The 15,823-nt window shown below is 35.4% G+C and overlaps 1 protein-coding gene across 3 annotated transcripts in view; it reads left to right on the plus strand.

The window, feature by feature from the left end:
- Positions 1 to 15,823, plus strand: part of tup (LIM1_Isl and LIM2_Isl domain-containing protein tup) — a 139,942-nt gene that overhangs the window by 31,439 nt on the left and 92,680 nt on the right. For all 3 annotated transcript variants that reach the window (XM_089243995.1, XM_089243987.1, XM_089244004.1), the window contains exon 2: positions 4,390 to 4,579. In XM_089243995.1, the coding sequence (XP_089100121.1) occupies positions 4,390 to 4,579 (190 nt within the window). The remainder of the gene's footprint in view (positions 1 to 4,389; positions 4,580 to 15,823) is intronic.

Consider the following 15,823-nt stretch of genomic DNA (forward strand, 5'->3'; position numbering starts at 1 on the left):
GGTCACCCCTGTGTCAGGAAAGTTTTCTGACAAGGATAAACCGGGTATCGAACTCGCGACATCTCTAAACATCCTTTGGTACTTTAGGCGAGTACCTTATCTACCTGGGCTACCGCGTCTATGGTGAATAATGGATTAAGCTCGAACCACAGCCCTGTCATGCTATTTAATATTTTTTGTATTAAAAGATTGATATATCAATATTCAAGTCATTTTTATTCTCAAAATGTTTCGCGATCTCCTCTTGACGTCTTTGCCCATCGTTTGTCACATCGTGTTAAAAAAATGCTCCTTTATCGAAGATAAAAATTCAAATGGTATTTGCTTTATCTGAATTTACCGTAATTTCCGAAATAATCGCAGCGGCGTTCCCTTGTTGAAAAAGTGAATTTTCTGGGTGTGTGTGGGCCGTTTTTACTAATACAGTATTTACGAGCACTACTTTTTGAACAAGTTTTGCTCTTATACAAGTTCGACTTTAATGCTAGTATTACTGTTTTACCTAACACGTCCACATTCTAATTTTAAACATTTTCCATGTTAAAAATAAACATAAAACACGTAAAATTCAAAATGATCTATGGAGGATAAGGTGAACTGAATAGGGGTGAAAAAATGATGTGTTTCTCGGACGATTTTCATGTTTGATCATGAAAATCATTCACAAATGAGGTGCTTAGACGGACAATGTGATGTTACTGATCAATATCAGATTTTATTCGGTAAAAACAATTTTTTTTTCACTATGATTAGGGGAATGACCATATTTTACGAACAAAAATGTAGGAAAATAGGATAATAAACACGGGGCGTCGCCTTTTTTCCAAAAATGTAGCTAATTATCGATGAGATTGCCAGTTATTGCCCATAAACAACCCTTGACTGGAAATGAAGTTCTACAATAAGCCTGAATGGAATAGAAAATTATATTTTACGGGATAAAAACATTTTTACAATATAATTTATAAATTATATAAATAATCTGCAGCTCTCATTTTAGTGTTTGAATTATAGAATTATAGCAAGTTTCATTAAAAAAACAAAAAAAAAACCATTTTATAAGCATTTTCTAGGAATGTCTTGGGAAAAGAGTGACACGCGAAAAATGCTTCCTTGTGTTCTCATCGACATTATAAGCAACGATATTTTAACATTATTATCCATAGGAATCAGCCGCGGTCACAAGTTCTGTACGTTATGCCCCTTTCAGACCCTGTGACGTGTGGAATGGTGGTTCAAATGCGTTGGTTGCTTTTTCGCATTGTAGAATTTTTCTTTTATCCCCAGGAAGTTAAGGCCTTACTTAAAGTATTGTGTAAGTTTTGAGTTAGAAATATGGTGAACATCAACTTTGGGGGGGGGGGGGGGCTTTCTTCAGACGGCAGCACTTAAAATTGAACTTTCGGGGGTTATTTAATATGGCTTCTAGGAGAAAATGTCTCCGGAATGAGTGTGATTTATTACATAAGATTTAGGAATAACACTCTGGAGAGAGCTGTATGCAAAGATGAATATAACCTGGCATCTCATCACGGTTAAAGAAAGTTGAATGAAGTGAATTATTTCTTCATAAAAGAACAATGAAAATTTGAAAAAAAAATAAAGATTTGCTGACATTTATGCTTTTAATACATTTTTTGAGCATCAAAAATGCAAAAACATTTCAAAAATTCCAAAAAATCAATACCCAGTTCTGAAAGTGTTGCAACTGAGGTCGTTAGTACCGAGTTCAACTGTATACAAAAATTCAACAATGAAAAACAAAAGAGTAAATTCACCAAGCACGTTCAACCTAATTCATATTAACAGTTTCTGTCTCCCGTTTCTCGTCTCAGAGACATCCAGCGGCCATTTTTAAAATATTCAAAAAACATTAAAAAAAAAGAAATAATCTCTACATGACTATAATCACCGATCTAACAGTCTAATATTTCATGTCTATAAATACGTTCAAATATCATCGTAATAACCTTGAAAACACGTTGCTCTAATTCTGTACACATAAGATAAACACTACAGAACTCTCTCTCTCTCTCAAGACGTTTCTCTTCAACCAGTTCGAATAAGAAAAACACACAGGTATCGGCGGTATATAAAATAATAATAAAAAAGAAATAAGAAAGTGGAAAAAAAAAGAAAGAAATGTAAGAAATTAGGGACCACTATGCTGTCAGTTTTCTCTCTCTCTCTCTTGATTCGAACGTTTACCGACGTTTTGCCGTAATCTCGAGTTGTTCATTTTTTATTTTATTTTGGAGGAGAGATTAATTCGACCGCTTTCTTTGGGTCAACATTTATAGCGGCAAAGAAAAACGTCTTAAAAAGAAAGAAAGAATAAAATAGCCAAAAAAGAAAGCAATTTTTTTTATTTTATTTTTCTATCAGGAATAGAAATGACAGGACTGCAAAAAGAAGAATGGGCGGGTTTTCTTGTGTGTCTCGACTAGACGGCTCCAGGATCCCCACAGAAACTATCACCTTAATATAAAAGATGAAAAAGAAAAGATGAGAAACGTCTTGGAAGAACATATGCATATACTATATACATATATAAAGTGAAAAACATCTTTGGATTGGTGATAAATGTAAGAGAAAATGCGTGTTGTTCGCTTGGAATTATTTATGATAAGTTATTAATACCGACGCTATCAGTTTCTTTTTATTATGTATCGAAAGTGTTGGTTAATGTAATGCAGGGGTCCTTCTTTTCTAAAATCCCGGGTCAGGATTTTTCATGAATTTCCTTTATTGTAAGTTTTATGGTGAGAACGCCAGAATTCTAATACGAAAAGCTTAGAGAAGGTACAAACACACATACCACATGCGCAGGACCGTCTTGGTCACGATCAGGGCTATATAGTAAGGGCTGTTTCCACCCCGTTGAAGTCGCGCTTGCTGCCTTGGTTTAGTCAGCGTGGTCCCCGTGTAACTGCATGACGTCACTGCTGAAACACTTTTTTTTTAGTAGATGGCATCAGCACACGAAACCTGCGGATTTTTTTTTAGATTTTACTTGCTCACTGTACTGTTTCAAATGAGTGATCTCTCGTTCATGACGTTGCGTTGGTTAAGTGTCACTGATATGCGTGCGTGGTATTTTTATAATATTTTATAAGCTATGAGTTAAGGAGTGAGTTAAATATAGGAAATAGTTGGTAAGTAATAATGTCTTTTGCTATTAGCATTAAAATTAATAACTTAAAATATTTTGCTTGCCATGTTTTATGTTGCAGTTGTATTGGTACCAACAAAGTCTAAGATTTCTATAAAAGCTACATCTAATTCAAATGAAAACAAAGAGATAATCAAAAATTATTAGAAAGTTTAAAAGATAACTTAAATTATCTTTATCGCGCGCGAGTTAGTTTTCAATCGACCCAATGCAGATTAAATGACTTACGTGATTCAACTGAAATGACTCCGAGAAAAATAATCTGAGTGGAAGTTACCTCATAAGCAATTGCAAAATTTCTTATTTCCAATGTTTTAATGGTTGAACGAAGCAAGCCAATAAATATACAAATTTTAGATGATTTTAGTGGAATAATGGGCCCGTGCAACGCAAAAGGGCAAGAACCCTTATTGTATCGGCTCCCGATCGTTTTAAACGAAGGGGTGTCGCAACGGGTTGTTGGGCCAACAAACCCCCGAGTCACGTGCCCCCCCCCCCCTAATCATTGAATATTTTAAATATTCCCATGGATGCCCGTTTCATGGATTACAATTTGTTTTAATACACAATTTTGTGAGTCGTGCGCACAATTTATACTGGGCATCTTCAACCTGTTGCTCTTGAGCAACGTGTTTCTCACTGAAGTGACCAAGTGTGATCGATACTGTGTCTGATTTCATACTGGCGAGGTAGCCTGCTCTATCATTAAAGCTCTATGTTGCATAAAAAAAAAATCAACATCTAGTTTATTTGAATATACAACGGTATTCAGAGTTGCAATATGGAGATGCTCTCCTTCAGATAAGGGACTTGAAAAATGTTGATGAACCCTCAAAAACACCACCACTCAAACACACATCAAAAATAAAATCAGAGTAATGCTCAATGTCCCCATGATGTTTCGAACTTGTGGATATTCATCTTGAGCATAATGTAGGAAATTTTGATTTTCAAATGAAGTCTGTGGGTGCTCGGATCCGTGTTACAAATTAGCATTGGGTGCTTGAGCACCCACGGCTCCGATACCACTGGTAATGCTAAATGGATTCAAACGTGGTGCTGACAGACACCTTACCGAGTAAGAAATTAGACACATGCATCAAACCTTACCCCTTTCGAGAACTCCGATGCTTGTGCATTCATATTTTCCACTGATTTTACTTGAATTTCCTTTCACTTCACATTCCACTAAAATTTATTATCTTATTATTTTTCAGAAAAACGTCGATGTTCGACGTGTGTTGGCTGCGGATCCCAGATAACAGATCAATACATATTACGGGTCTCACCTGATCTAGAATGGCACGCTGCGTGTTTGAAATGCGCGGACTGCCATCAGTATTTGGATGAGACTTGTACCTGTTTCGTAAGGGACGGCAAGACGTACTGTAAAAGAGATTACGTCAGGTAATTTTATAATCATTCCTTTCTCAAATTTAATAATCTATTTCGAATTCTTAATGCATACATTTTAATGAAAAGATTCTTCTTATTCTTGATAGCCATAGACATTTTGATATTTCGATGTAATCATCTGTATTTATGCTGTATGCACTCATAAATCGACTGTATAATATTTCTAAATCACTTTCATTCATATTGCACAATAGTTCATTGGAAATATACGAACAGATTGTAACTTTTTATCGTATGAGAGGTCAAACAATCATCATTATTTTTATTTTTCATGAATCCTGTACTGAAGAGCTAAACATTTAGTATATTTTGGCCAAGAATCTATAAGTACTCAGATATGCCGCTGACGCACTACACGTCAAACACCCGGAATTTCGGAAAAGGATGCATAAAAATTTGATTCACGTCCCATGGGATGCGTTCGCTAGTAGTAGACAATAAACTTAAAAGAACCTAGTTATATATAAGCTGGTAATTAATGCTTTTTTCCATGAACCTTTGGATTGAACATGTTTTTTGAAATGAATTATTTATTTGTTTCTCAGGGATACCAGTGAATGATGGTGGAGAGGATATACCTTAATCTTTTGCGAAAGAGGAACCCACTTTCACTCAAAAAAGACCCAGATTTTCTTTATAAATTAGAGTACAGCGGCATCTCTGAGAACTTCTGAGCAACACACCTAATGAGAATCACGAATCAGTGGAGAACCTGGGACCATAAACTCAGGTTTATAATGAAAGGTTAATGATATGAATGTGTAGAGAGAGTGAATCTTTCTGCAGGTAGCAGCACCAGTAGAACACGGAACATACATAATTCCGACGATATTATTTCGTTAAGGCCACATATACATTCAGAACACACGTCACTGAATATACTAATTCATTAGAAATTCCACAGAGGAATGTTTGTGATGTGCACGTACGGTCAAGTAGTAATAGTGAGATCTCTCCCCAGGGTCATTTTTCGGATCTGGAATTTTTATTAATAGGCCTTCAATCACCTTTCTATTAGTCTCATGTACAAAAATCAAAGAAAAGAGGTCGAGCATGTACATTGTACATGTTCTATTTTCCTTGTTTTTTGGTCAAAGTGGATGTTTTTTTTAGGTCTGATATCATACTATACTTATCAAGCAACGCAGGTGTGAATCTTCGTTAATAGCTATTTTTTATTGAACCTTCTCAATGACATTGACGAGATATCTCGCCTTCTCAAAAGCCTTTTATTTTAGCAATTACAAGCCCAGATTTTTTTTTAAAGTACGTTTCTCCATAGAACGCGTTTTTATTGCACTTGATGATTTAATTGGAAGAAACCCCATTTTATAAAAAAAGACATGCCACTTTGAATAGGGATTAGTGATTTCTGTTGCGTCGCCCTATTTGTTAATTTCTTTCGCCCTAATAGAGAAAGGTGCAAATTATAATAATTGAAAGTTTTCGGATCGGGAGCTGTGTGCAAAGGGTTAAAAAGTTGCTTAGTGGTTTGGTGTGAAATAATGCTTTTTTCTCTCTCCTCAAGATAAGTATCAAGAGGAGGATTTGTTATATAGTCTATACCTAAATGTATTTAATAGCACTATATGGACAAAATAGGCCATCAAATAGCTTGAAAACAGCTGTTAAAATTTGAAAATAATAATTGACTAGTTCCGTAAATGCTATATTTCTGAAGAATTTGCATTGTAAATTTTTGTTTCACGTTCGTGGCACCCACGGATATGAAATCAAAATTCCGAATACACTTGCAACGCCCTCACTCATCTTTATGCATCTTAAACTTACTGAGCGATATGATAGCTATGATATGAGTGGTATGTCGGTATGGGGAAAAGCTTTCTGTGGTTCCCAACTTCGAGGTAAGAGTGCGAGCCGATCTCGCCGTTGAAGTTTCGCCACAGATAGCAACAGGCCTACAACGGTACTAGTATTCAATCAATACTCTTACAAGTGCTCTTACAGTTACTGTATTTCCACTAAGAAGTTGAAATATAGATGACAGCACTAAAAATGTACGCACAACACTAGATACGCACTCGGGCTGTTAGGTATACATATTACCGGCACAACTCAATCACTAGTAAATTGCCCATGACGATAGACAGGAGGTGTGCTCGGTTTGAAAGAAAGAATGCATGAAAAAGAAGCAATGTACCACCAAAAATGAAAGCCATAACAAATCGAAATGATTACCCATTGAGCTCCCTTAGACTAACACCATCTGTTTCAAACTTCCAAAATTTTCTTGTGCTAAAAGACGCCGATTACTTACAAACCAATCTGTATTAGATTCTGATTCAACAGTAAATGGCAGAAATCATACAAATTGAGAGACGATTTATTCATTTATTTGTACTAATAAGTCACTTCTCTGAAGGGTAGGTTTCTTGACGAACGTAAGATGAATCCTTCAGAGAAGATGGCTTTCATATAAAGGGCCGTAGGCTAGTCAGAGGAAGAAAGCAGGTGAAAATCAGGTAAAAGAGGAATGAGCCATGGCTGAGCATTATTCGCACCACAAATAATTGTTTAAACTAAGGTTCTTGTGATTTTTGTATCGTTTTTTCACTTCTCTCCGTTTTACTTTCGAGCTTTCCTTAGTTCAACACTTAGAAATTATCCAAATGTGACTGTTACGTGGTTAACTTCTTTGGGCATAATAGAGAAAATACAAATTAACTAACTGACATTTTGACACTTTTCGAATCCGGGACTATGTCGAAATTTCATTTCTTTTGTTCCGCTTCGATAATTATTTTATACTCCGTTATTTGCTATTGCTATGGGAGCCGCATATCTCTATACCTCTCTCCATTTCTAAGTAATTTAATGTTGAGAGGACATTCCTATCCACCTCCCTATTTACACCCGTACGCTAATCTTTCAACTCTTATCATTCGGAATTTAAACTTATATTATATTCATAAAAAAAAAAATATTTCAAAACCAATTCTTCATTCTTAAGAAAAGTGGAAGACCATTTCAACAATGAAAAAGAAAAAAAAAACTATTCCATACAAATAATAAGTTCAGATACAAATATATCCATAATATTTCCACATCACATGGAGCATGACCCAGTAAATTATGCACAACACTGGGGGAAAAGATTCCTTCAATCTTTCAAAAGAGCTGGGCTTGAAAAAATAAATGAAAGGGCTAATGGTAATAAAAAAAAAAAGGAGATAGTGGAAAAAAAAAATGCTTTCTTAAGTAAAATTCCAAGGAGAGAAACATATTATACGAAGACTAGTGTAGGTGAGGAAAAATAACGCTTCCAAAAATCTGCATAGGAATGAATTTAAAGACACACACACACACACACAAAAAATGCAGATGCTAGGGGGTTCCCAACCACAGTGTGAGAAATTTCTTGCATAAGAATATTTATTTAAGCTTAGGAATAGGTTTCTCTTGTAGACGGGACTAAGGTGGAAAGAGAGAGCAACGAGGACTATTCCTCGGGAAATAAAAAAAAAAAAGAAGATTGTGCCATCCACATACACATTATAAACCCAGGACCGACGAAGTTGACTGGCCCGACGCTGGCCCGGAGCGCTTTTCCATTCTCCCGAATAATAATAAATAAGTAAACAAAAAAAAAGAAAAACTAGAAAAACCGAGCGCTGCTGCTGCTGCTGGAGCAATGAATAATTCAACAATTGATCCGTTATTTGGAGTGGAGTGCGAAACGAAAGAGCGGCGGCTCGGTTCCCGCCGAGAATGTAGATGACTATGGTGGTGGTGAGCGGCCGTAGAAAATATAAGAAGGGCGGACAGCCGTATGCCATCAAACAGCCCAAACGCAAAGGTTCGTCTCTCAAGAAGGATACGCTTATATTATACGCTATGCATTTTTTTTTGCTCTCTCTTCTCTCGCGCTCTCTTTTCCAGAAAAGCCCCGGCGCGTTTCTATTTAAACGAAAAAGCATAATGTTTTGGAAAAACCTTGTTCAATACCCGCTTTTGCCAGGCCTTTTACTCTCTCTTTTTTAGTTCTTTTTTTCTTGTGTCGCAACTCTCTCTCTCTCACTGTGGATGGTTGGAGAAAGATAGCCAACTCTCTCTCTCTCTCTCTCTATGCTGCTGTTTTATTCGTGTCCTTGCCACTCCTACTATTCAGTAGTTTCCTACGGAGGTTAGCCAATAACTAAATTAACTTTTTGGGATGAAGGAACTGTTTAGAAAAAAAGGTTCTAGAGCTGGTGAGAGAGAAAAAGAAAGAGTGAAAATATATACATATTTAAAACGATATTAATATTATTTAAAATAATAAATACGGGAGAAAGGGAGACTCTAGCTCTGTATTTGAGGGAGGGTTTTACTTTAACTGTGAAAAGAGGATAGTTTCTGAATCTTTAGCGGCTTGTCTTCGGTCAAAAAGATTGGTTTTATATACATGAATGAAATATTTTCAAGAAATGTTTCTGGTCCAAACGGGATTTTCTTGGTTTTATAGGTGAAATTAGTTCGCTTTCGAAACGGCTGAGCCTGTCTTTCGTTTCCCATATCGACTTTTTTTGGGGATTAATGACAGAAAGTCGTTCTCGTAGCTTTCTTAAACTGAGAATGTAGATGACCGTAGTGTTAGGCCGCGTAAAATATAACAAGAGCGGACGGCCTTATGCCATCCAATAGTTCAAACGCTAAGGTTCGTATCTCAAGACGGATACGCTTACAATATAGGCCTATGCTGTGCATTTTTTGTTCGCCCTCTCACAATCGCTTTTGCAGAAAAGCCCCGGCTCGTTTCTGTCTAAACGAAAATGTTTTGAAAAAGCTTGTTGACAATATTCGCTTTGGCCAGACCTTTTACTCTATTTTTTAGTTCTTTCTTGTGTCGCAGCTCCTTCTCTGGATGGTTGGAGAGAGATAGCACACTCTCTCTTAGTTCTTATGCTGAAGTTTTTCGTTATTCATGTCCTTGCCAGTCCTTCTATCCAGTAGTTTCTACGGAGGTTAGCCCCAATAACTAAATTAACTTAAAAAAAAAAAGATGTCTAGAGCTAGTGATGATAGCAGTTTTCGATTTTGTACAAAAGAGAGCGAAAAAATACATATTTAAAATTATATATTAATATTTAAAATAATACTAAATACGGAAGACTGTAGTTGAGAGAATGGCTTTTACTCTGTTGAAAGCCAACTAATTCAGTCATCTTGTGTGGCTTGCCGTAGGTCTAACATTGGTTTTATAGATGAGCGAAATCTCTAAGAAAAATTTAAGAACCAGAAAACCTTTTTTTTTTATTGGTGAACTCGCTTTTGAAATGGCCCAGACCAATGTTTTTCGTTTTCCATATTAATTTTTTCGGAATTAATGATGGGAAAGTCGTTTCCGTAGCTTTCTCAAACTGAGAATTTAGACTGCTAGTGGTGAGCTATCAAACAAGAGCAGGCAGCCGTATGCAATCAAGCAGTCCAAACCTAAGGGAAGAAGGATACGCTATACATTTTTTCCTATATAAAATAGCGAGCTTATGTGAGAAATAAATATCCCGAGAATATTCCAATATTCTGATTGTGAAAATGAAACATATTTCTTTTACGTATTACAATGATGACTTTCGAGTTAATGCAAGACGTGCTCAAATATTCAATATTGTTTTTAAAGCCATCGTGGTCTTTGCATTGCACAGAAAGGTAATCGTTTGCTTTAACATTGAGAATTATTGCTCTCTTTGGGAGGAAAAAAAACATTGTTGATGTCTTTGACTTCGTTAGTCATTGTTGATTTTGACGTCGTTCAAGTTATTTTCTTTCACGTTGCATTGAAAAACATTTTGAGCTATTTTTGTCTTGAGAACTTTTGAATTATTATCATTGATGCCTTTCACATTGCTTGAAAGTTATTAATGCCTCTCACTCTCACAGTGCGTGAAAAGCAATAATATCTTTGAAAGTGCTTGAAAATTAATGGCTTTTGTAACATTTGTTTGAAAGTCACTGTTTTTCACATTACTGGAAAATCATTAATGTCTTTGACATTGCTGGAAAACCATCAGTACTTTTCGCATTGGTTGAAAATCATTCAGTCCTTTCATTGTTTAGAAATCTTCAATGACTCTCACGTTGTTTCAAAATCATTAATGTGCTTGACATTTTGTATGTAACAAAGAGTTATCTTTGTTGTGTATGGCATTGTTATTTAAGGCATTGTTTAAGCCGTTGTTTTCTATGGCAATAATTCTCAAACCTTTTCCACACGAGGTGCTCCTTCCCCTAATCAAAGTTTACCCACGGCTCCCCAGAGCAGTTTAACAGAGATTCTCCGAAAAACTTTGTTGGTCCTCCACTCTGTGCCCCCCCGGCAAAGGTTGACGCGGCTCACAGTTTGAGAAACCCTGGTCTATCGCATTGTTCGAATCATTTTTGTCTATGGCGTCATTCACATTATTCGTGTACTTTTGGTGATAGCATTATTCGAGCCCTGCTGAATTATATAAATGTTTGAATCATTAATGTCTTGAATATTGTTTGGAAATGGTTACTTATCTTTACAGTCCGGAAGGTCAGGCAATATGCCATAAATGCCTTTTTTGTCTATTTTCAAACTTTCTTCCGCAAAAATGCTTTTTTGAATTTGTCTTGCCATAAATTCCTATTTCGACATTGTTATATGTTTATTCGTGAATTTTAGAGGCCATATTCTACAGTACTTAATGTTTTTAGCATTGAGAAATTGTTCAAAGTTATTGCCATCTTTCAAAAGCATTGTTCAAAATTGTCGTCTCTCAAATACATTGTTCAAAATCATTGTTTTTAATTTTTCTTTCAAAAATATAGTTCAAAATTATTTTAGCGTCTTTTAAAAACCATTATTCAAAATTATTGTCGTCCTTCCATCGATTCTAAGTTATATTTCCAACAATTCTGATATTTTTCCGAGAAAGAAATACTCTCTTCACTTGTTAATACAAGATATACTGAGAAAAACCGGCTATAATTACGTAGAGATAATGGTTTTTGGAAAAATTCCATCTCTCTACATAAGTAGAAAGTTTTTCAGTATATCTTGTACTTCTGATTACTGTTAAAAACTTTTGCTCTTTTTTTGAAAACGCTGTTCCTGAAGTCGTCTTCAGTATTTTAAAAGCCATTATCAGCTTGTGTCCTGAAAGTTAAAGCCCTTACCTTAAAATTCGCATTATATAGTGAGGCTCTTAGGACGAAACGCTATGAAATAAAATGTCAGATGTGGTTTCACAGTTTTTACTCAGTAAACTTAATTTTAAAAATAATTTAAATAATTTAAATTTTCTCTGTATAAATTCGATATTCTGGCCGAAAAAGCTATATCCAAGAAAACCTGCCAGTCTTCTAGTTCTTGTTTAATCCATCCTTTACAGATAGCTGACATCCACAAAATCCTTCACACTCCTCCTTCCTAAAATTGGTCCTAATTCTCTTAATTGTTTAATAAATCATTGTATTTTTTTTCAATGGCAACAGTCAAACATTAATTAAATGCCAATAATAAACAAGGTGTAAGGGTTTTTGAATGAATTTTTTCCACCTCTGTGATTCACATTAGGCATCTAAGTATAGGAGAAATAGGTTCGCCTGATAGCCCGGTTGCTGGCCTAGTGGAAGCCACCACCCATGCTTACTCAAAATAACTTTCCGTATTTATTTACAGCCCCGTTCGTATTTTTAACGAGAAATTCTGACAAATGCGGAGTAGCAATCCATGGATTTCCATGAACGGATTCCCCAATACAGAGAAAACGTGTTCTTCAATTTAGCCCTAATTAAGGATTTTGTTAAAATCGAGTAATGAATGATCCCTAATTACGGAACAACAAGTGTAAATGTTTTTTTCATGATACAAGGAAAGTGTTCAATTCATAAAAATATTCCATTTGCTCGCATCGAAATCCGCTGAGAGAAAATGTTTCATGACATTTTTGACGTGAGGATAATTAGCCCCCCCCCCCTAAAAATCAACACTTAATTACCCATGAGTAATTCCGGAGCGGAAACCATATTAATTTTTCCTCCCTTTTCAACCTGTGATTCGTTATCTTTTCTTCGACACGCCCTCTGGCGTCATAATTACGAGTTAATTAAAAGCTAATAAGAACCCTCTCAGGAGGCATGTGTGGGAGATATTATGACTTCTCATGTTTAATCCCTCTTTCCGATGAGTTTGTTTCGATGTTTCGCGGCTCTGTTGCACGATTTGTTGGTAATGCCATCCTCTCAAATAAGGGTGGTTGTTGTTTTTTGTGACGCTGTTGCCATACGTCCCGTACATACGAGACTGAAGGACGTTAGGCAGAAAGGAGCTTCGATAGATACAGCGTTAGAATTGAAAAATAGTCACTTATCCCACGGACCAGTGAATACGAGAACTTACTGGTCCGCAATATCATCAGGGGTCCGCTAAATGAAAAATCTCTTCCGAATAATAGTGTAATTCATTTTTTAAAATAATATATATTGTCCTTTGGAAGAGTGATATGCCACCAAGGGGGGGGGGGGGTGCAAAAAGCCATCAAAACAATTAGAACTGCAGTCAAACCTTATAAAACCCACCGCCGTTGATTCTTTAGTTTTATCGATAAACAAGTATGGAGGTTTGAAGAGGAATTCCTTTTTAAATTACATTTTCAGAAAACATTTTGCAAATGATATTTGCTACTAAGAAAGTATAATGTTATATTATGCGTATTTTCTAAATAATGTTACGAAATAATTAAAATAATATATCTCCACATAAATGCACGTGTTTTCTTTTAGATTCAACAAAAAAATATACATTTTCAGGTCTCAATCTGACTGGTGAAGTTTCTCGCTACTGGTCCCGCGGACTAGTTTTTCTCGATGGTCCGACTATTTAATCACTGGCCTCGGACCAGCGGACCACCAATGATTTTGAACGCTGAGATAAATATTCAATATTCGGAGGGTGGGGGTACTTAAGTGCCTTGAGATTCTCTCACCCTTCAAGTTCGTTTGTCTATGGTCCTGGAGGTTCTTGCCTGTTTGTGTGGGAAAGGACATGTCCCCCACAAGGGTGGGGCTGACTGAGCTGTAGCCTTGGGGGGGGGGCCGGGGCAATTCTCATCATATTTTGCTTTTTTACGCTATAAATTAACTATTGCAAGGCCCGTAAAAAGTCTGACCTGTGTCCGCAAAATATCCCAGCATAGGGGGTCCTGCTCCAGGATGGCCCTAGTTCCAATTAGATAAAGTCCATGGACTCCTGTGCCAGTTGGATCAATGCCGTGGTCTCCTCTTACAGAATATAGTATCCATAGTTTGAATATGATGAGTAGAGCCCGGGTTATATGTAAATGCATATACATTTGCATATTTTGGCTTTTTCTTCAGCAATAATGCATATAAATGCATAGAATCAAATAATTTTCAGAATAGTTGCATATTTATGAAGGTTTATTTAAGATCACTTTTTTTTTCTAAATAATTTTTCAAATAATAAACATCGTTTTTTTTTTCCGCAGGTTTGATTTAGTGAATTAATAGAGATGTTTGAAAAGTGTTGTATTTTCTAAACGTCAACCGTTTCATTGTAAGGGTAGTTCTAGAGACATGCTAAAAGTGTTAATTTTTTTTTTTAGAAATAGTGTCGAGAGACATTCTATTGTTACTGAGCAGCCACAACAAACTAGAAATTTAAAATGCCTGAATAAAAGATATGTAGAAATTATTTTCATTTGCAATATATACATATGTGGGATATTTATTTTGTAAATGAATATGCACTATAAGAAATATAAAATATGCATTTTGATCTGCTTTTTTTTTGCGGGGTTATTTTTTAATGTATATTTTCTTATTTTTGTTACATAGTGCGGAATTTTTAACTTTTTCACGATATTTTAGTACATATTCCTGGTTTTTATTATGAACATTTTGGTTTCTTTTTTTCTTTTTTTTTGCATATTTTGGCGTTTTTAAGTATATAATACGGGCTCTAATGATGCGTTAGTTTTTTCACCCAAGTTCACGGACCTCTTGTCTTTCCAAGTAGGACTATCCTTGGTCTGCCTGTCCAAAACGGTTTTAAGTAGTCAGGTGTGCAATTTAAATCATTCTCATCGCATATACAACACATGCATTCGACTTAAAAACTTTTTAGACGATGATTTGGGGTATTGATTAGAGGAATAAGCACAGCGCAAAAATAATATATAGATCAGTTTCATATTTACAATACCCCCCCCCCCCCCCATGATTATACCAGCTATCAACAGAAACTCTTGTGATTATCAGTTATATAAACTAACTCTTGCGATTACGTATCAGTTATCTATGGTAATTCTTTTGATTTTAGCAATTATCTACAGTAACTCTTCAGTTTATATCCGTTATTTAAAGTAACTCTTGTGATTATATCAACTCTCTAAAGTAACTTGTGGATTTATGTTATCTACAGCAACTCTTGCTATCATATCAATTATTTCATACCAGTTATCACGAAAGTAAATATTGCGATTGTATCGGTTATCTATAGTAACTCTTGCGATTGTATCGGTTATCTATAGTAACTCTTGCGATTGTACCGGTAATCTATAGTAACTCTTGCGATTAGATAAGTTATCAACGAGAACTTTTTCGGTTAGATCGATTATCTAAAATAAATCTTGGGATTAGATTGATTCATGTTTAACATCTCTTTCGATCAAATCAAGTTTTCTACAACATCTCTTGTGATTAGATTTATCTAATTTCTACACACCGATTCTTGGGATAGAAAGAGCAGTTTTATCTCTACAACTCCATTTTTACTATTAAAGAAAGAGAGAGATCTACAAAATAACTCTTGCGATTAAATTATTTATTTACAAAGAAATTCGTTCTATTAGAGCAGTTATCTACGATCAGATCGATTATCTACAATACCTCTTGTGTAAAAAAAAATTCTACACAAGGAATATGTACGATCTGCATGTGCAGTTAAAAATAAGAATTAATTCTTGTTATAAGACCAGTGATCAGTAAAACTCTGATAACTGATATAAACGTATAAGTTTATAATCAGTTGTCTACAGCAGCGTTTGCAATTCGATCGATAATTTTTTTAAAGTTTAAAAAAAAAAAAAAGGAATAATAAATTCAAAATAACCCTCTGGTAAAGTGATATAAAGACCAGATCATTGAGAGAGTTTCATATACGAATTTAACCAATCAGAGAAATCTATGTGATAAAGTCAAGAGTATATCCTCTTCCGCATCCAGTACCACTGTCCAGGGAGTCGGAAA

Source organism: Pholcus phalangioides, unplaced genomic scaffold (genome assembly GCF_987345545.1).
Source record: "Pholcus phalangioides strain wild (caught in Gottingen) unplaced genomic scaffold, Ppha-v1.0 ptg000003l_1, whole genome shotgun sequence".
Classification (NCBI taxonomy): Eukaryota; Metazoa; Arthropoda; class Arachnida; order Araneae; family Pholcidae; genus Pholcus; species Pholcus phalangioides.